Source organism: Coenobita brevimanus, chromosome 107, assembly GCF_032717465.1.
Source record: "Coenobita brevimanus isolate Jiangsu-jjx chromosome 107, ASM3271746v2, whole genome shotgun sequence".
Taxonomy (NCBI): domain Eukaryota; kingdom Metazoa; phylum Arthropoda; class Malacostraca; order Decapoda; family Coenobitidae; genus Coenobita; species Coenobita brevimanus.
Genome location: NC_137060.1, coordinates 19,124,812 through 19,144,662, shown reverse-complemented (window position 1 = coordinate 19,144,662; position 19,851 = coordinate 19,124,812). Strand labels below are relative to the sequence as shown.

Sequence of the window (19,851 nt, the reverse complement as noted above, 5' to 3'; positions counted from 1 at the left end):
AATGATGATAATGATTGTAGCTATATAGTTAATTTTATAATGAATTAAGTAATAAATGATGGTGTTTTGGCCCAGGTATGGACATGGGGTAAGGGTGACTATTTTCGACTTGGCCACGGAACGGATCAGCACGTGCGGAGGCCAACCTTGGTGGAGGGACTGCGGGGCAAGAAGGTGGTGCATGTTGCTGTTGGAGCGCTACATTGCCTGGCTGTCACAGATGCTGGACAGGTAACTAACTTCCATGATCAGTCCGTGTAAGAATTACAAATGGGAGCGATTAGGTGGATGGCTGCCACCAATCTGAGATACTACCAGGAGTGTGATAATCTAATGTACCTGTTCAGTCTTGATATCTAGCAACATAGCCATTCTCTCTTATGCAGACTTGAGCTTCAAATATGTAAATTCAAAGTGTGGTCTGAGATGCAAAGACTTGGAAGTTTTTATACAGAGGAATCATCTCGACCCTACAGTTATTTCTGGGATTAGAGGGGAAAGAATACTACTCACATCATCTCAGCACTTTATGATGACTAAAAGGGGATGGCTGATGTAAATCCCCTTTCTCTCAGAATAACAACCCTAATATTGATTCTGGAAACCTTGGATGTGTGTACATTGCCAGCACAGAGCCCAGTAACTTAAGTAGGCATTTGGGGGGCTGTGTGCAGTTGGAAGAATGAAAGAAGGACTAGGAATGATATATATTTTGATAGTCTCTAAGAAAGGGTTGGGCTTCCCATTTTTTATTAGCTTGACAATCATCAGAATAACTCTGGTAATTGTGAAGCATCATGTGGAAGATGTACCTGAGATGGATCCAGGATACAATGAGCTTGAATGGTAAGGGAATGGATGTGTGGCTCATTGCATTAGGCATGCTGTTGATTGTTTCATCCACAGTCATATTTTTTCTTTATCTTGCATTCTGGACCCTACCTCACCTCACCTGCAGGTGGGAAAAAAGAGGCAGGGGTGATAATGAATGATTACTTTAAGGCTGGAAGGTAAGGTGTGATAGCATTGCACGAGATGAAGATGAAAGGGAGTTAAGTGGATGAATGGAGAAGTGTACCATGTGTAAGTCAGATGAGCAAACCATATGTCCACCTGTATTGCCAACACCATAATGTCTGTCTTCACATGGAACCATGGTTTACAGATTTCCATAAAAAACCTTTGTCCTGATTCATATGCAATCATTTGGTCCATTCTGTATCACCTTTCCACTTATATTTGTCAGGACTGTCCCCATAGTTGTTTATTGTTTACTTTTACCCCCAGGTCAGTTATACTGTTGCTAAGTATACAATGCTTATTTCATCATTTATTCTCTGGTATTAGCCCGCCCCATCCCGACCACTTTTCCACCACTGACTCCTCCCAATCCTGACCATTTTTGGAAAAAAAATTTTTTGGCTCAAACCTCCGCTTTTGGCGAGAAACATCGAAAAATCATAGAGAAATCGCTCACCTGGGGTTTAAAATACTCAGTACAGGTAGCAGTACCTCCTCACCTTACTGTGTTTTCTATCAGGCTGGCTCCAAAGAAAACGAGTTCTATGGAGAGTGTAACCATTCCACACCACTCATAAACGGTATTTACCTGTATTTATTTATTTGGTACGAATTTATATGTAGTACGAGAGAATATTGGTTTTCACACAGTAATATAGGCAATATAAGCATTGTTTCACTCATGAAACACATCATCATACCTGACCTTTTTTGGTGACATTACCTGATCATCATTTCTGACTGTTTCTTCCTCTGATGCTATTTAAAGTTTGTCCTCCACATTCTCATCGATTGGGGAATCACTCTGGCCCTGAATTTCGTACTGTGGCATGACATGGCTTTACTGGCCAGGTCAATGGTAACAGGTGAATTGCTGAGACAGTGGCTTGCAGGGGGGGGAGGTCATGCTGGGTAAGGCATTGTCCCTGCCTGGCATCTTGTAGAGGAAGGTGTCCTGTGTATACGTACCAAAAGTCACTAGCGAAAATTGAAAATTGTGCAAATTAGGGACCTTGCAATTGATTCGCGTTTATGAACGTCAACGGGATTGGCAGTGACAAAACGTGTGGACGTTAATTCACTTCGACGGGACACGGCGGGTTAAAGGCCTGAATAATGAGAGAATGGACATAAAGCCATGGCATGAACACTGCATTGGTAGGATCTGTTTATATTATTATGGGATGGTGATAAATGAATACCATTGTTGTACTCCATACGGTTCACTTGATCAGACCACCATAATGCTCTTATGTTCATGCTTCATATTGATCTATAACCACATAAGACTGCCAGCACTGACATCTACTTATGTTGGCATCTCTTAGGTAACTTTGCCAAAAAAGTTACTCATATTTCTTTCTTCTGTAGTATGTGTTCCACAGGCAGTTGTTCATGAGTCATCCCTACATATCATTGCTCTTAGGTAACTATATACTTGAAGGGCTTGTGTTCTGATGTACCTATTGATGAGGGGCAATTACTCTGCATTTCTGGTAAGAGTTCTAGTAGATGGCTAAAGACTACAGTAATGTAATGCCAACTGTGATATAGGTTGGTCACCTGCCCTTAAATGTTCTGGATCATGGTAGCACACAATTAGGCTCTTACACTTACCGCACTTACTATTGTCACCATCATCATTGTTGTTGTTGTCATTATTATTTCCCCCCCCCTCCCCTGAAGGATGGATTGAGGTAGAATCCAGAAAACATGAATAAAGAAATCACAGTAGAGGAGAAATATTAACAACATATCCAGTGAAATGGGCTAGATAGTCATTCATTCACCATTCAAGCTCCCAGAACCCTGAGTGTAGTAACAGACCTAACCATCGCACATGTTCTAATATTTACCTTGATGGATGCAGTGGTGATATGTTACTGACACAAGACATTATCATGCATTGCCTTATTCACCATAACACTTCCATGCTGTCCCCTTTCAGTCCAGGAAAGTCTTATCATTGGTTTATTATTGCTTCTTCCAGCTGATTTTATAGTATTTAGCTTTGCAAGGATCTCTAGTAGCAGTGGGGGTCATTGAAGGCTCTATCTAACCCTTCCGGTTCGCATCGTCTCTCCTGAGCTAAGTAAAACCATCTGATATTAGGAAGAATAAACTACAAAGGAAGCCATCCTATTCAGGGAGCTAAATGTTCTGCCCTGACCAGGTGTATGCATGGGGCGACAATGACCATGGTCAGCAAGGTAATGGAACAACCATTGTGAACCGACGTCCAGCGCTGGTGTGTGGACTGGAGGGTATCAAGGTTGCCCGTGTGGCTTGTGGATCTTCGCACAGCCTGGCATGGACTGCTCCTGATCCACCTCTCCCGGCAGCCACTGAGCCTGTCATGTTTACTACTACGAAAGATCCACTGGGAGCTCATGCACTTGGTATGTATATGTGGTATTTGCTTGTGCTGTAATTGGTTTTGGTGAAGGAATGTGTGAGCAGGCAGGGCACTGAAGATGAGGAGATAAATGAAGTTATGAAGGATAGAAATGGATGGAGGAAGTGTTTGTGGATTTACACATGTTAAAGGTTGCACCCTTTATATTATTTTGGCATTTGATGGAATAGCCTTTACCATGCAGTTGATTTGAGAGCAGTTTTGGCAGACAGAGCAGATAGCCTGGAAAAACTTTATTGTTAACATTTTCTGCTGGTCACTTTCATTAGCTGCCAGTCATTAATTTTTTTTTATCTTTGGAGGGAGTAACATTGGAGGGAATAACATCATAATATACAAACACTTTGTTGTTATTGTTATTGTGACTTCAGTCTTATCTGGACATAAATCTGGTTGACTGTAGGCTAAAGTTGCCCTTCCCGTGGAGTCCAGCAACACTACATAGATTATCATTAGCCTTTGTAATTTTCTGTATATATCCAACATCTGAACATTCATGCAATAAAAAAGAGAGTCATTATTCAGCATATCATGATGCATTAAATTTGCAGTGTTTTCCATAGAGCTGATTTTTACCAACATGTCCTTTTTGTCTTTTACATCTTGTCAAGAAACTTAGGTCATTATTATACACAAGGATTTAATCGATTCTCAGCATTTGGGGAGGGCAGCAAGAATGATAGGTACCATGTTAAATACAGTGGAAAGAATGAGTTCTGAATGGATAATTTTGGGTTGATGAATATGCCAGATTTGTGTGTATGACATGGTATCTGATAGAAGTTTATCCTATTCTCTTGTCCTTTAATATGCCTTTATTTTTGAACAGGGGTGATTAGCCCACACCCTCTGGGTATAGTGCACAACAAGCGTTCACCACTTCCAGGAAAAATCCCGAAAATTGCTCATCTTCACACTGCCATATTAGGCATCTAGGGCCTTCAGTTAAAAACCTGAAAATTCCCCAATTCTTCCTGTTGCTGATGCAAGTGTCACCAGGTCTCTGAGCAAGGCATTGTGGAGAATAGAGCCGAGGAATAGTAACTTTTGGCTCTTGGCTGGGGAGTGTTCATGTGTGTATGACTGGCAACGGCCATAACTAAATCACCCTCTCATAGTTGCTTACATTTCACTCTTCACCGCCCTTATTTTTTTCCATAATACATATGTGTGACTCACTAATTTGCATGTGGGCAGCTTTTGAGGGGCTGAAGTGAAGTAGCCAGGACATGGGGGGTGGTGAATCAAACAAGGTCTGATAACAAAAACATACATCTGACCCTGAAGGAGTTGAGAGGGTGACTGACTCAGGAGCATGCTACAGCCTTCTAGAGGTTAAGATATTTGGGGAGTGGTTGGCGGGGAAAAATATTTGCGGGCACTTCAGGCTATGGTATGGTGGGAATGCATTTGCAAGGAAGCCCGAATTTCATGTGTATGCTCGTGACTGGAAGGATAGAGGCTAAGCTCTTAGGAAATGAAGGAGTGTCTGGTAGGGTTTGGGGTGCAGGTGTATGCAGGAGCCCAACAAGTCCAACACTGTCCAATAAGAGAAGTTTGTCTGTTTTCATTTACTTTACAGTACCTGTTATGGCACTATCTGACAAGGGTTGACTGAACCCCTAGGAAGTGAAAGAGCATCTGAAAGTTAGGCAGATGTGGGTGTGTGTGGGAACCTAACAGGTCCACTATTGAGAGAAGTTCTTCTGTTTGCATTATTATATGACTTTCTTTTTGAACAGGGGTGACTGAGCCCCTAGGAAGTGAAGGAGCATCTGGTAGTGGTGCTGGTGCAGGTGTGGGTGGGAGCCCAACAAGTCCATCACTGTCTCGGGTGGTGCTGAGCCTGGAGTCAGCAGCGGCCCGGCAGGTGGCCCTTCAGCACATCCTTAATGCACTTCAGGTCATGTTTGCCAGAGACTGTGTCATTGCTGCTCTTGACACCACAGCTGCTGCCCTCCCACACACCAAGGATGACCTCAGTGGTGTGTATAGTCCAGCAGTAGAACCATTTAAACCCTTTTTGTCTTTACACTTTGAAATAGTGGATGAAATACAAAACTGTTATTATAATTTGATTTTACATTTTGAAATGCTGGACAGAATGCATGAAAGTATTTAACTATTTTAATATTTTCTCTATTATAGTTTAGAGAAGAGTATGGAATGTTTGAACATATTCTCCAGTAACTTCATGTATGTATCTGCCCACTGTCTTTGTGAATATAGTTCAGCTTAAATAAGAAATTTTAAACTATATATGAAATAATCTTTCCATTCAGAAATATTTGCCTTAGGAGAAAACATGAACATCAACTGCATTCATTGTGAAACCATCAATAACCCGGGTAAAGATATTTTTTATCATACTGTATGTACAGTACTTTTTGGCACTTCTGGTATTGGGCATGTATATTATGTTGCTCACTTTATTTGCTGGAGTTCCTGAGCTGTGGGAAAGGAAATAATGTATCATTGTAGGTAGCATGTTTCTGGAAAATCACTGTCTGTGGCAGATTTATATTATGTAGATGGGGAAACCTGTGGGGATGATTGTAATATGTAATATGGGGATGATTGTAATATACTCCGTGGCTTATAATGTGAAGATAAAAGGAGATGTGGCATGGTAAATATGGAGACTAAACAAAGCAGTTAATTAATGTCCCTCTAATTAGCAGCACATGACACTGTGAATCACCTCTTTCATCAGCTATCACTTTACTGTTATCTGCATTTTGCTTTCAAAACACGCAGCTCACAGAGATTCAAAGGTATCTGACCCAGTCTGCAAAGTTCCAGTTCTTTATGAGGAAACAGCTGTGTATCATCCGTACATATCAGATATGAAATGCTCCACCCTTCACTATTCATCGCCAGCTTCACTACTTTCCTTAACTTTTGTTTTTACCCTGTTCATAGTCTTGTCCACTGATTTATATTGAATAGCTGTGGTGACACCACACACCTTTGTCTCACTCCAGGACTAATGTGGCTTTGTTCGTACCTTGCACTGCCGTTGGGATATATACAAAGCATGATGTTCTAATTTTGAACAATTGTGTAAGCGTATATACACGATATTTTACCTTGTGTTGATGATAGGTACTTCTGCAAGTTCTTTTAATACTGCATTGCTAACTAGATAAGCATTACCAAAAAATGTGGGGGAGGGGGAGGCTATGTTTCCACTGTTCTACTTTGTTTTGTTATAAACTTTTTTCAGAAACTTAAATGCTACATGTGCTCTAACTTCCTGCTTGTTTCTTAATAACTCAGTGTAATTTTCCCAGGATAAAATTCTGATCCATGTAACCTCTTCCTTTTGTAATTCCTTCCTCATCCTCACAAATACCTAAAAGAGTTTCACATCCTTTTGTCATCTTCTTTCCTGTCTAGTGGCATGCTTGTACTTCCCCTTCAGTTGTCTGTTACCATTGCATCAGAATTCACGATTAAATTTTTTCTGCAGCATTTGAGGTGGGAAGTAAAGAGGCACAGACACCAGAGTCCATGACAGATGCCATCGCTGACTCCTCCTCGTCTCTGTCTAGCCCCAATGGTGGTGAGATTGCAGAGGGTGGTGGGGAGGCACCTGCTTCAGCGCTTGATGCAGCCGCTGTGGCTGCTCCACTGGTTAGACTCATTATATTCTTACTTTATTGGTAAAATCCATGTTCATTCAAACTTTCTGAAAAATTGTGTAGCCCATTTCATTCCTGTGTACTGTTATCTCAGTTTACTTTCTGGATTATTTGTGTAACTCATGTCATTGGAAGCTAATGAAATGGTAATGATGATGATAGACATCAAACCTAGTTATAATTATACTGAGGTTAGTATTTGGTTGATTTTCCCAAATTTTATGTAATAAATCTTATGCATTACACTGGTATATTGCACACTTCCTCTCCCTCACTTATTCCACCTTTGCCACTATGGTTTGAAATTCTGTAAGGGGTTCCGAGATTTCATTTTGTTTCTTTGTTTGTTTACTTGCCTCTCAGTACAGGAGAGGCTCCTGCACTGTATATTTTGAGTTTGGTTACTGAAAAGGGGGCACATAACCAAAAAGTGTAATGTAAGAATTATCATAATTTTTCATATTCTACTTTGTATATCCATGCAATAGTGCACTTGCTGTAAGTAGCTCTGGAAAAAAAATCCAAATAAATTTTAGGTGATTTTAAAAGTTTTAATGGGATGTGATAATTATGGTCAGGGTCCACTGTTGGAATTTTAAAATATCAGGTGGTTTCATTTTCTTACTTTCGGTAGTTTGGATAGTATGTATGTGATCTACTATTTTTGTACATGTAATTAACCCCATCAGCTCAAGAACATCCCTTTTAATCATTATCATCTATTCCTTTGTTGCCTCATGAGGAGTGCAGGAGCCTGGGGCTAGGCAAGTTGGTCCTGACATTTGAGATGAGAGTGACCAGCCTCACTCATCCCTGAGTGGCATTACGTGAGCAGTAAACCTCAACCACCCCTTGGATATAAATCTGCACAGGCTCAGTCTGATTAGTGCACCTTAATTACCCACTACCACATCTTTTTTAAGTTGAATAAAATTGTCTGTCATTAACCAGAATACTGTATAATAGGATATCTTTCATGTGAAGGGGTTAAATTGATTTAGATATAGATGATTTCTCTAAAAGTTAAGAGAATCATTGAGAGGTAGCAAGAATAAACTAACAAAATGCATCACTGGATTCAAGGAGTTAATAGGCAGTTCTTTTTCATGTTTACTTGGGACTTGCTAGCAAAAAAATAAAAGATAATTAAATGAGACATGATGAGATCTTGCTGTCCATATGTTTTTGCAGAGTTGTGGCACAAGCCCAGACAGTGAGGAGAGTGTTCTGCTGCAGCTGGCATCAGTTCCCTCCACTGGGTCCCTCTCATCAAGAGCCTCACGGCTCTCACACTCCACCATGAGCATCCTCGCAGCTACACTTACCACCAAAGCCGATGTTGTGAGTTATAACCGAGATAACATTTTAATTACATGTCACTCTTTCCTTGAATGTCTGAGCTGAGTGGTCTAGCCCAAGGTCCCTGCACTTCTGAAGAAAGGACATTGCAGATTGAGTGGTGAGTAGATGAATAGAATATGATGAGTCTTTTTCATTTCATTCCTGCAGTCCTTAGATGATTTTTCTGGAGTTTGGAAAAGACATCTCATAGTGAAGGGATAAGAAGAGAGTCCATTAACCTCATCACTATGGGGGTTCATTCATAAGTAATTAGATCATCTGACAGTATCAAGAATAAACAAATAAAAAGGACATCTCGTATTGAAGGAGATAAAGAAATCCTGAGTTTCAAGAGGATCTCCCTTTATTTTATTCATTTCTTTATTTTTATTTATTTATTTATTTTTCTTTGCAAAGATAGTTCGCAGTGTCCGTCTGTTTATGTATGGTATTAGTTGATGCCTTGTCATGTGAAGGGTGGTCTTAACAAAAGACACTTTTGATATTTTTGTCCCTACTCATTTACCTACCTAACCTTCCATGACATTTCAGCTTGTGCTACCATCCTTTTCTCTATTCCCCTCTTATTTTTCTTTCCATATACATTCCAGGACAAAAATTGGCATAATATTTCACCTCTTCTGCTTCTCGCTTCATTCTGCTGGCTAATATTCGAAAGCTGAGGGAGGCTAGGTATGTTTCTTTGCCTATAGATGATTTCTTTAATATGATACGATAAGGAGGAACATGATGGAGATACAGTAAGTAAGAAGTCGACACAGTGGAATAGTAGGCAGACTTTTGGCCTTAACTGTATCATTGTACACTCCTTTCTGGCCAGTGTATCAGTCTTGTCAGACACCCACATTCCTTACAAACCCACCTATCTGAAGTCATTTCCTATTTCCTAGACACTTTGAAGTAATTATTTTCTATTCATCTATTTCTTGGCAAGTGTCACTCAAAAATTGTCATTTGTTTTGCCATCAGAGTTTTTTTTTCTGTAATAATAAAAAAAAAAAATGCAGAACCAAAAAGCTTTTCTTTAATCAACCCAGGTATCAAAGGAAGGTGAGGGTGAGGGAGAAAATGAAGGAGCATCGACAGGGCTGGACGAATTTACTCGACGTCTGACTGAGGATGATGCGAGAGTGCTGGTGGATCTGCTTAAGCTGGCTGTGGCTGGCCGTGCTGGTCCCAGGGCTGCACCTGCCATCACCAAGGTTCTTTCTGGTATGTGGCTCATCTCTCACTCACCACACAGGTTGCTGTCATTTTCCTTTTAAAGCATATGGTACATTCTGAAAAGTATACCTGTATGAGGCAAGCTGGCTGCAACATTTTCTGATTATGAATACAATTTAAGCATAGTTTAAGTTAAGCATGGTATAGTTTTTACTGGATATCCCACTAAAGCTTCTCTGATGTGTTGATAGATAGGAAGATCATTAACATCATGATTGAGCATAGTTGTTGTTGCTGTTGCCTAACCCTGGTCTGTCAGACCAAGCAGACCCATTGTCCACAGTAAGCAACCATCCCTTTGCAGTTGTCCAATAGGTTTCCTACACCTCAGATGCTGTGTCTGCATTGTAGTGTGGCAAGTGCTGTGCAGTGTTCCATTATGTTAGTTTTTTTTTTTTTTTTTTTTTTTTAATGCAAGGAAGAAGGAACCAAAGCCCACGAGCCTGCAATTATTGTTCCTTCCAAGAGAAAAACAAAATACAAGAGAATGCCAAATTCAAGATCCGATCATTCTGAGATGCCTGGACACACTGCGTTTGAAAGACTGGAGATCATAGGAAGCAGGAAATATAGGCAGAGGGAGACAGTTCCAGAGTTGACTTGTTGCATAAATGAAGGACTGGGAGTAACGGTTAACTCAAGCATTAGAGAGTTGGACAGAAAAGGGATGAGAGTTTGCTGCTAGACGGGTGCTACGTGCCCGTCGTAGAGGTGGAGGAATGCATGCAGACAGTTCAGAGGAGCAATGACCATTGAAGTAGCGATAGAAAAGAGATAAAGATGCAACAGTGCGACAAAGAGACAGAGTTTGAAGGGAGTCAGTAAGAGGAGGAGAGTTACTGAGACAAAAAGCCTTTGACTCCACCCTATTGAGAAGAACTGTATGTGGGGAGCCTCCCCACACAGAGTTGTACTCTGAACAGGGGCGGATAAAACCCCTGTATAGAGTCAACAGTTGTTCAGGGGTAAAGAAGGAATGGAGTCGGCTTAGCACACCTAATCTCTTGGAAACAGATTTTAAAAGAGATATAATATGATCTTTCCAGGATAAGTCCCAAGTAAATGAAACCCCAAGCATGTTCAAGGATGATGCAGGATTAAGCTGAATATTATTAAACATTAGTGGGTATACCTGTGGAAGATTTTGTCGGTTTGATAGGTGTAAAAACTGAGTCTCTGATGCATTAAAAACAGCCAGATTATTTTTACCCCAGTCATACTCGAGTTTGGGGAGGCAACGGACATGATTGTGTGCAACACATATTTTAGGAAAAGAGACAGTAGGTTAATTACGTATGAGTCTGGGGGAAATAGCAGTCAGATAGATTATTTTCTGGTTAGGAGGGCCGATAGGAGGTTAGTGAGGGATGTTAAAGTTATAGGAAGTGAGGAGTGTGTGCAGCAGCACAAACTATTGATTTGTGATATGGTGCTTAAAGAACAAGTGATGAAAAAGAGGACTTATGTACCTAGGAGGAAAATATGGAAGCTGAAAAACCAAGTAGTAAGGGGTGCCTTCTATAGCGAGTTGAGGAGAGTGGTGGCTGAACAGGGAGCTGTAGACAGAGGCGTTAATGAACAGTACAGAACCCTCAAGAACAATTTCTTGAGAGTTACTGATGTAACATGCGGCTGGACAAGAGGACCACCAAGACATAAAGTAACTTGGTGGTGGGATGAGGAGTGTAGAAGCTGCAATTAAGGAGAAAAGAAGGCTTTTCCGGGAATGGAAGAAGGGTGGTAGCAAAGAGGAATATTTGGCTGCCAAGCGTAGGGCTAGGAGAGAGGTATACAGGGCAAAGTCTGTGTCACAAAGACAATTACTTGATAACCTAAATCATGGGGAAAGGAAAAATATATTTAGGGTGGCAGGTCAGGTGAAGAGGGATAATCGGGATATCATAGGTGAGCAGTGTGTGAAGAATGATGAAGGAAGGGTAGTGGTGAACAGTGAGGATGTTAAAGATGCATGGAGAGAGCATTATAACCGGTTGTTGAATGAGGAGTTTGGCTGGGACAGGGAAGGTTTGGAGCCAGCAGATCCAGTGTCTGGCCCTTGGCCTTTGATTGATACTGCTACTGTGAGTGAGGCAATAGGCAGGATGAGGGTGGGGAAGGCAGCAGGTGTGTCTGGGTTGACTGCCGAAATGTTGAAGGCCTCAGGCGATATAGGGGTGAATTTAGTCACTGACCTGATAAATAGGATTATTTATGAGTGTGTTGTCCCAGATGATTGGCTGAAGAGTGTAATTGTAAATGTGTATAAAGGGAAGGGTGATGCCCTGGAAAGAGGGAATTATAGAGGTATAAAGCTTTTGGATCAGATAATGAAGGTAACGGAGAGAGTTTTAGAAGGTATGATTAGAGAAAGAGTGAATATTGATGAGATGCAGTTTGGGTTTATGCCAGGTAGGGGGGACCACTGATGCCATATTCATTGTTAGACAGCTTCAGGAAAAATATATTGGTAGGAGAAGCGATCTTTATTTTGTTTTTGTTGATTTGGAAAAGGCCTTTGACAGAGTCCCTAGAGAGGTGGTGAAGTGGGCAATGAGAAAGCTTGGCTTGGAGGAGTGGCTGGTTAGGGTGGTTATGGCCATGTATGTGGGTGCTCACACCCAGGTGAGTGAATGGAGATTTGAGTGATGAGTTTTCCGTGAATGTTGGTGTGCATCAGGGGTCAGTCTTGAGTCCCATGTTGTTTATCATGGTACTTGAAGCCCTTTCACGTGACTTTAGAAACGGACTCCCGTGGGAGTTGTTGTATGCTGATGATTTGGTGTTGATTACAGAGAATGAAAGGGAGGCGGAGGAAAGGTTTAGGAAGTGGAGAGATGGTATGGGGCAAAAGGGTTTAAGGGTAAATGCAGATAAAACAAAAGTGATGATATCTAGGGTTGGTGGCGGTACTGTCAAAGACGAGGGAGAGTGGCCATGTGCAGTTTGCCACAAGGGCGTGGGAAGTAATTCCATCTTGTGCGGTGTGTGTGATAAATGGGTGCATAAGAGATGTAGTGGTATCAGAGGTAGACTGCGAGATAATGCTGATTTTATGTGTACAGCGTGCCGGGGTGAGCAGGTGGAGATCGTCAGACGTGAAAGGATTGAACTTGCTGGTGAATCTCTTGAGTGTGTGGAAGAGTTTTGTTATTTAGGAGACATGTTGTGTGCTGGAGGTGGGGCTGGAGCTAGCTCTGTGGCTAGGGTGAGAAGTGGTTGGAAGAAGTTCAGGGAGCTCTTGCCTCTCCTGACATTGAGGGGGCTCTCCCTACGTGCTAAGGGGTCTTTGTACGCAGTGTGTGTTAGGAGTGTAATGCTGTATGGCAGTGAGACCTGGGCAGTGAAGGAGGAAGACATTCGCCGGCTCAGACGTACAGAAATGACAATGATTAGGTGGATGTGCAGTGCGTCCCTGCGTCCAAGGCCTGGAGGGGCTGGGTTTACAATGGAAGAGTTGAGAGGTAGGATGGGACTGGAGTGTATTGGTGTTGTGATGAGGAGAGGTAGATTGAGGTGGTTTGGACATGTGGAGAGGATGGGGGATGATAATTGGGTGAGGAAGGTGAGAAGTGTTGATATTGGGGGTGGGGTTATGAGGGGTAGACCGAGAAAGACATGGGACGAGGTCATTAAGTGTGACCTTAGGGTTAAGTGACTGAACAGGGAGGCTGCAATGGATCGTGCAGCGTGGAGAGCCGCCATTAGGTGACCAAGGCCGACACATGCAAGCATGTTGGAGCCTTTAAAAACGAAAACGAAAACGAAAACGAGAGATACGAGCCAAGTCAGACATTAGGTATCCCATAGCCTCATCCCTTGTTTGTTGAAGTAACTGCTGAGATGGACATTGCGGGAACCGAATGAAAAGGTGATGGGTGGAGTCATCAGCATATGAGTAGTTAGGGTTAGATGTACAGCTGAGAAGGTTATTGATGAATAAAAGGAAGATAGTTGGTGATAGGACGGAGCCCTGAGGAACACCACTGTTGATAGATCTAGGAGAAGAATGGTGACCGTCTACAGCGTCATCTATAGAACGACCAGAAAGGAAGCTAGAGATGAAGGCACAGATAGAAGGATAGAAACCGTAAGAGGTCAGTTTGGAAATTAAAGAGTTATGCCAGACTCGATCAAAAGCCTTTGAGCTGTCAAGTGCAGTGGCAAAGCTTTCGCCAAAGTCCCGAAAGGAGGATGACCTGGAGTCTGAAAGGTAGGTGAGATCGTCAGTTGAGCGTCCCTGACGGAACCTATACTGACGATCAGAAAGAAGGTTGTGATAGGAAAGATGCTTTTAAATTTTTCTATTAAGGATTGACTCGAAAACTTTTGAGATACAGGATGTTAAAGCAATTGGATGATAGATAGAGGGTTGGGAATGGTCACCCTTCTTTGGGACTGGCTGATTGAGAGCAAACTTCCAGCAAGAAAGAAAGGTACAAGTTGATAGACAAAGGCAAAAGGGTTTTGCCTAGGCAGGGTGTAAGCACAGAAGCACAGTTCTTGACAACAACAGGAGGGACTCCATCAGGCCTATATGCCTTATTAGTATTGAGGCCAGTGGTGGCAGAAAGTACATCAACTGAAGAAATTTTAATGTCAGCTATGAGGAAGTCAGAAGGGAGAAGTGATGGAGGAACAGCACTGGAATCGTCTAAGGTGGAATTGGAGGAGAATGTCTGAGCAAAGAGATCTGCTTTATCAGTAGAAGAAATAGCTACAGAACCATCAGAGGAGAAAAGAAGAGGGAAGGATGATGAGGTAAAGTTGCTAGAAAGGTTTTTGAGAAGGTGCCAGAAGGAGCGGGAAAAATTCAAGTTTGAGAGTCGAGAGCATTTAGTACGAATGAAATTATTTTTAACAGAGCGAAGAACAGACTTAGCATGATTCCGGGCAGAAACGTATTAAAGATGTGGTTCAGGGGTGGGTTGGCTCTGGTACCTTTTATAGGCCCTTTCCTTGTTGCGGACAGCATTAGAACAAGCATGATTAAGCCAAGGCTTTCTTGCATTAGCTAGAGGATATGAGAAAGGAATGAATGCTTCCATGCCCGAGAGAATAACCTCCATAATGCGCAAGGCACACCCACATGGCTTCCGGCCATGGAAGCAAAAATCATTCCAGAGAAAATCAGAGAAGTACTGCTGGAGGGCCTCCCAATCTACAGCTCCAAAGTGCCACAGACAACGTTTCTTTGGAGGGTCCACAGGCCATACCGGAGCGATAGGACAGGTTAAGGTGATAAGGTTGTGATCAGAGGAGCCCAACGGAGAGAAAAGACTAACAGTGTAAGCAGAAGGATTAGTTGTAAGGAAAAGATCAGGTATGTTTGAGCTCTCTCCAAAGCGGTCAGGGATACGGTTAGGGTGCTGTACAAGCTGCTCTAGGTCATTAAGGATAGAAAAGGTGTAGCTTTGTTCACCAGGTGGATCAGTGAAAGGAGAGGAGAGCCAAAGGTGGTGGTGAACATTGAAATCTCCTAGAATGGTGATTTCAGAGAAAGGAGAAATGGATAGAATGTGTTCCATCGTAGAATTAAGATAGTCAAAGAATTTTTGGTAGTCTGTAGAATTAGGAGATAAGTAAACAGCACAGATATGTTTAGTCAGAGAATGACAGGAAAGCCGAAGCAAGAGTGTAGAGAATTCAGAAGAATCGAGTTCAGGAACACGAGAGCAAGATAAGTTGTTGCGGATATATGCACAACAGCCACCTTTGGCTTTGAAATGAATATAGAGAAAGTAGGATGTTACAGAAAAGGGTCTGCTGTCAGTTGCCTCAGACAGCTGTCTCACTTAGAAAAAGGAGGTGAGGTTTAGAGGAGGAGAGGTGGTGCTTAACAGAGCGAAAGTTAGAGGAAAGACCACGAATGTTGCAGAAATGAAGAAGAAGAGAGTCAGACAGTGGTTCCAGGCAGCTCGAGTCATCACCGGGAGTGGGGCGGAAGGTGGGGGCATTTATGTTCCCCTCCCCTGCGGACTTTGAGGCCATGTGTTGCACTACCATGATTTCTTTAAATTTTGGAAAAGGAAGTGTAGTGTGTACTGTGCATATAGTTTGGTGTTGATAGAGAAACTTGGATAGCATGCCGGGCCTATTCTACAAGCTAGGCATGTGTCATCTGTGATTCCACCCAACCCAGTTATAAGGTGGTAGCTGAGGAGGGCAGAGTGATATCCAGCTCTAAGCCTAGGTGGGTGAGCTTGGTTCATCTATCTTTAAAGACACCTCTGATAGTTGGATGTCAGGAAGTGGGGGGGCTTGTAGTTTGGTGTTATGATCAAGGTGTTGTATTGTCCTGTATGTGAAGTTTGTACTGTATGTAGGTTTTTCATCACTGCTGCCGTTGGAATGTCTGAAGGTGGGATATCATTGTAGAGGGATTTATATTGTTTGTGTTGTGATTATTTTATGTATTTAGATGTGCTTTGTGTCTGTCATGTAATGACAGGGGTTTTGTGTGTTGGCACAGGTTGCAGCATAGAATTGTGTGCCCCTAAAATCAAGGTAGTCACTGACAGAGAGGACTGTTGTTTCAGGCTGTAAGTAAGCTGAGGGAGAGGATTTGTTGCAACCAGTGGTGATGCACATAGGATTGTTCTGGATGATTTGCAGGGTGTTGCAGTGGGTATCAGATAGGATGGGAGCCCATGCCATGGAGGCAGAGGACATCACTGATCTAACTAATGTATTGTGTGTACAGTAAGGAGAGCATTTTGTTTTGAGTATAGTGCAGCTGTGTAATTGCAGAAGTTAGGCGGGGGCGCTCACCATCCGCTCACTCAATGTTGTGCTGCTCTCGGGTGATTGTCCTTTCCTCTCTTCCTTCCTGCTTTCCTTCCATCCTCTTCTGTCTTTCTTTCCTTCATTCTTTCCTCTTCCTTATGCCAGTGGGTGACACTACACTCCCCCTTTCATCTTTTTTTCCTTCATTATTTCCTCTTCCTTCTGCCTATGGATGACGCTACACTGAGTGACAAGCCAAATTGTTTCCTGTACACCAAGAAACCATTTGCTATGCTGGGTGGTAACCATGTAACCGGATTATGGCACTTTGTGGTTTAGTGGGTAATGAAGGTGCTCCAATCACTGGGTGGTAACCATGTAACCAGATTATGGCACTTTTTGGTTCGGTGGGTAATTAAGGTGCTCCAATCGGAATGAACTTGTTCAGGTGTATATCTCAGGGGTGGTTGGGGTTTATTGCTCACATAATGCCCCTCAGGGATGAATGAGGCTGGTCACTCTCATCTTAAAGGTCAAGACCAACTTGCCTTGCCCCGGGCTCCTACACTCCTAATGGGGCAACATAGGATTAGATGATGATGATGATGAAGTATAAATTTTTGAGTAAGTTTAAAATTCTTTGAAGTACTGTATTAATTGTTGCTGGAATACATTTTGTGTGTATATTGTTGCTGGAATACATTGTGTGTGTGTGTATATATGTATATATATATATATATATATATATATATATATATATATATATATCCATTGGGATTGGAGAAAAATATAATGTTACCCACATGCTGCACTTTGTTATGAGCAGTGGGTAAAAATTAGGCAGAGTAAGGGGCTGGTACTTCACACTTCCACTTTCTTTGCATCATCTTAGAGATATGACTTTCTCACTAGGTATCACTTGTACTGCAAGTCAGGCTTTTACTTTTATACTGTGGCACAAGGAAATAAGAGATTGTGTCTGAGACTTTCGTTTCAGATCGATGTCCCTGGTGAGATGAAAGAACCATCTGGGTCTCTTCTTGTGATGTTAATATTTGAAAGGAAATTACTGTACAGTATGATGATGGCTACCTCCCTTTCCTTGGGGGAAGCAGCCTAGGTATATAGATAGATAGATGATGATGGTGGTAGAGTATAATCTTAAAAAGGAAGTTATAAATGTGATAATTTAAACAGGACTGGCACAAGAGAATGCAAGTATCGCTGGGATGCTGACTGAACTGTGTGTAACGGAACTAGAGGATGCAGCTTCAGACACAGAAGCCATGCGGTCTGTACCACAGCCAGTTGTCCAGGAGAGCTCTCACCCATACACTGATGATGTCACACTTACTGGGGTTGTCAAAATACCAGGTTAGTAAGGGAAAGCAATTGTTTATCCCCTATGTTTATCAGTGTTTCCCTCCAATTGTTTATAACAATAAGTAATAAAAATTGCTCCAAGTGTGTGATGTAAAATCTTCTTTAACTACTCAGGCAAATGTAGTCATTAGTTAATCATTTAAATTTGTTAGACTGGTATAGCTGGCCATCATTTAATTTTGTTTTTCAGTCAGCGTTGTTTCATTATTAAGTTTCTCATGAACTGAAACATAATGCTTCATCTGAAGTTGATTATGATTTGTTTTAATGCTGTTTTGAAGTCAGAAATTATTTTTATTTTCACCCCTCATATCATGAAACAGATGTATGTTTCACTTAAAAATGTCTCGCTTAAAGTAGCATATTGCCTGCACCTATCATAAACTTTGAGTGAAGGCTCCCTTTATGCTGAAAAGTTTTATGCTGTGAAATCTGCAGAATGTGTGCTTAGAGGTACAGTGCAGTTTTTGACACTTCCTTGGATTGCATATTCATTAATTAGTTGACATTGAATGTTTGAAACTTATTTGTGTTGCCATATTGTAACTGAGCAGTTGGTGATACAGTGGTTTGAGCACCCCATTTGGAGTGATGGCACTGCCTAGGTTTAATGTTCTAGAGGTAGCTAGAGGTTTTTGATCAAGTAACACCACAAAGGGACGGGTCTGGTCATCTTCCCTTAAATGTGTGAGTCTGCTGTAGCCTAACCTCATACCTTTACTCCTCAAAGGGGGTAAAATGGGATTGGCCACTCTGCACCTTCATATTGTATTGGTACAGGTACTTCACTAATCTTTATATTATAGAATTTACAGTGTAATTTATTGTGCTTACAGGAGCGGAGGCACTACGTGTAGAGTTTGACCGTCAGTGCTCAACAGAGAGGAAACATGATCCCCTTACCATTATGGACAGTGCCAATAAGATTATTTGCACACGCTCAGGCCGAGAGTGGTCAGACTGGTCAACAGAGGTCCGCATTGCAGGTATATATGGACTGGACTGGAGGCAGAGCAAAATCATATGTTGGTGTCATGTTTTGAATGTCTGATCTTTCTCCCTGTTGTCCAAATACTGTTATTGAGTAGCATCATCATTTGTGCTTACCGTAATAATACATAAACTGAAAAAGGATCAGAAATGTTTGCCTATACTTGGAGTTAAAAATATTACAGCATACTGTATGCATTCCTGTCACTTAGACTTCTGTCACCAGGTACTGAGATAGTTGTGGATGGTTTTTACTTGTGATGTGGAGTGAAGATTTCTTATTCTTGAGTGACAGGTTAATGATTGTGTGGCCCATTTCATTGAGTATTCAGTCATTAGTTCTCCTACTTTATGCTTCCCCCCCCTTTCCAAGGGATGAGCTTTATTCTGTTTACTGTTGTAATGCAGTAGTCCCACTGCCCTCATGCAATTTTTAAATGTCTGGCAGTGTAGTGAGTTCAGATGCCCAGTAGGATCTAATACCAACAGATGGTTGGGGTTTATTTATCATGTAATGCCACTAAAAGGCAAGCAGTGGGTCACTCTCACTTTAAATGCCTGAACTGAGTTGCTTAGTTCTGGGCCACTGTGCTCCTGTTGCGGTGATACTGGGTCAGATGATGGATGGATGGATCTATGTTACATAAGGATCCTACCAGTTTTCATTCAAATAGGGATAGGATGATGGTGATGAGTATGATGCATCCCTGGAAATCTACAGGACTAGGTTTCCAGCAACAGAGAGAAAGAGCTATTGGTAAGTTTAGTGAATTTTAAAGCATTTTCTTGGTGGTGGTGTACTGTATTGCTTGGAGTTAAGAATTATGTTGGTTTGAATGACAATTGAACAGAAGTATGGTCCATTTTATGGGACACTAAAGCTTTTCTGAGTTTACTGTTTCCCTGTTTCTTTTCTGGAAGTCCACACCACACTTAGTAGGAAAGATTGTTAAGATGAATGATGATTTTAGAAATAGAATAATCAGGGTGATATTAATGTTACATGAGTTGAAAAAGAAATGAAACTGGCATTTATGAACATATGGTAATACCAGCAAGCTTATTCCACTGTGTATTGTATTCTTGCTA

At 41.7% G+C, this 19,851-nt stretch overlaps 1 protein-coding gene across 1 annotated transcript in view; it reads left to right on the top strand.

Annotated features, from left to right (window-relative positions):
• The window catches only part of HERC2 (E3 ubiquitin-protein ligase HERC2), a 433,977-nt gene that overhangs the window by 304,235 nt on the left and 109,891 nt on the right, over positions 1 to 19,851 (top strand). Inside the window, exons 59-67 of the mRNA XM_080285543.1 lie at positions 76 to 231; positions 3,194 to 3,419; positions 5,179 to 5,421; positions 5,719 to 5,784; positions 6,909 to 7,072; positions 8,272 to 8,421; positions 9,480 to 9,654; positions 17,587 to 17,763; positions 18,609 to 18,758. Coding sequence (XP_080141669.1) covers positions 76 to 231; positions 3,194 to 3,419; positions 5,179 to 5,421; positions 5,719 to 5,784; positions 6,909 to 7,072; positions 8,272 to 8,421; positions 9,480 to 9,654; positions 17,587 to 17,763; positions 18,609 to 18,758 — 1,507 coding nt within the window. The remainder of the gene's footprint in view (positions 1 to 75; positions 232 to 3,193; positions 3,420 to 5,178; positions 5,422 to 5,718; positions 5,785 to 6,908; positions 7,073 to 8,271; positions 8,422 to 9,479; positions 9,655 to 17,586; positions 17,764 to 18,608; positions 18,759 to 19,851) is intronic.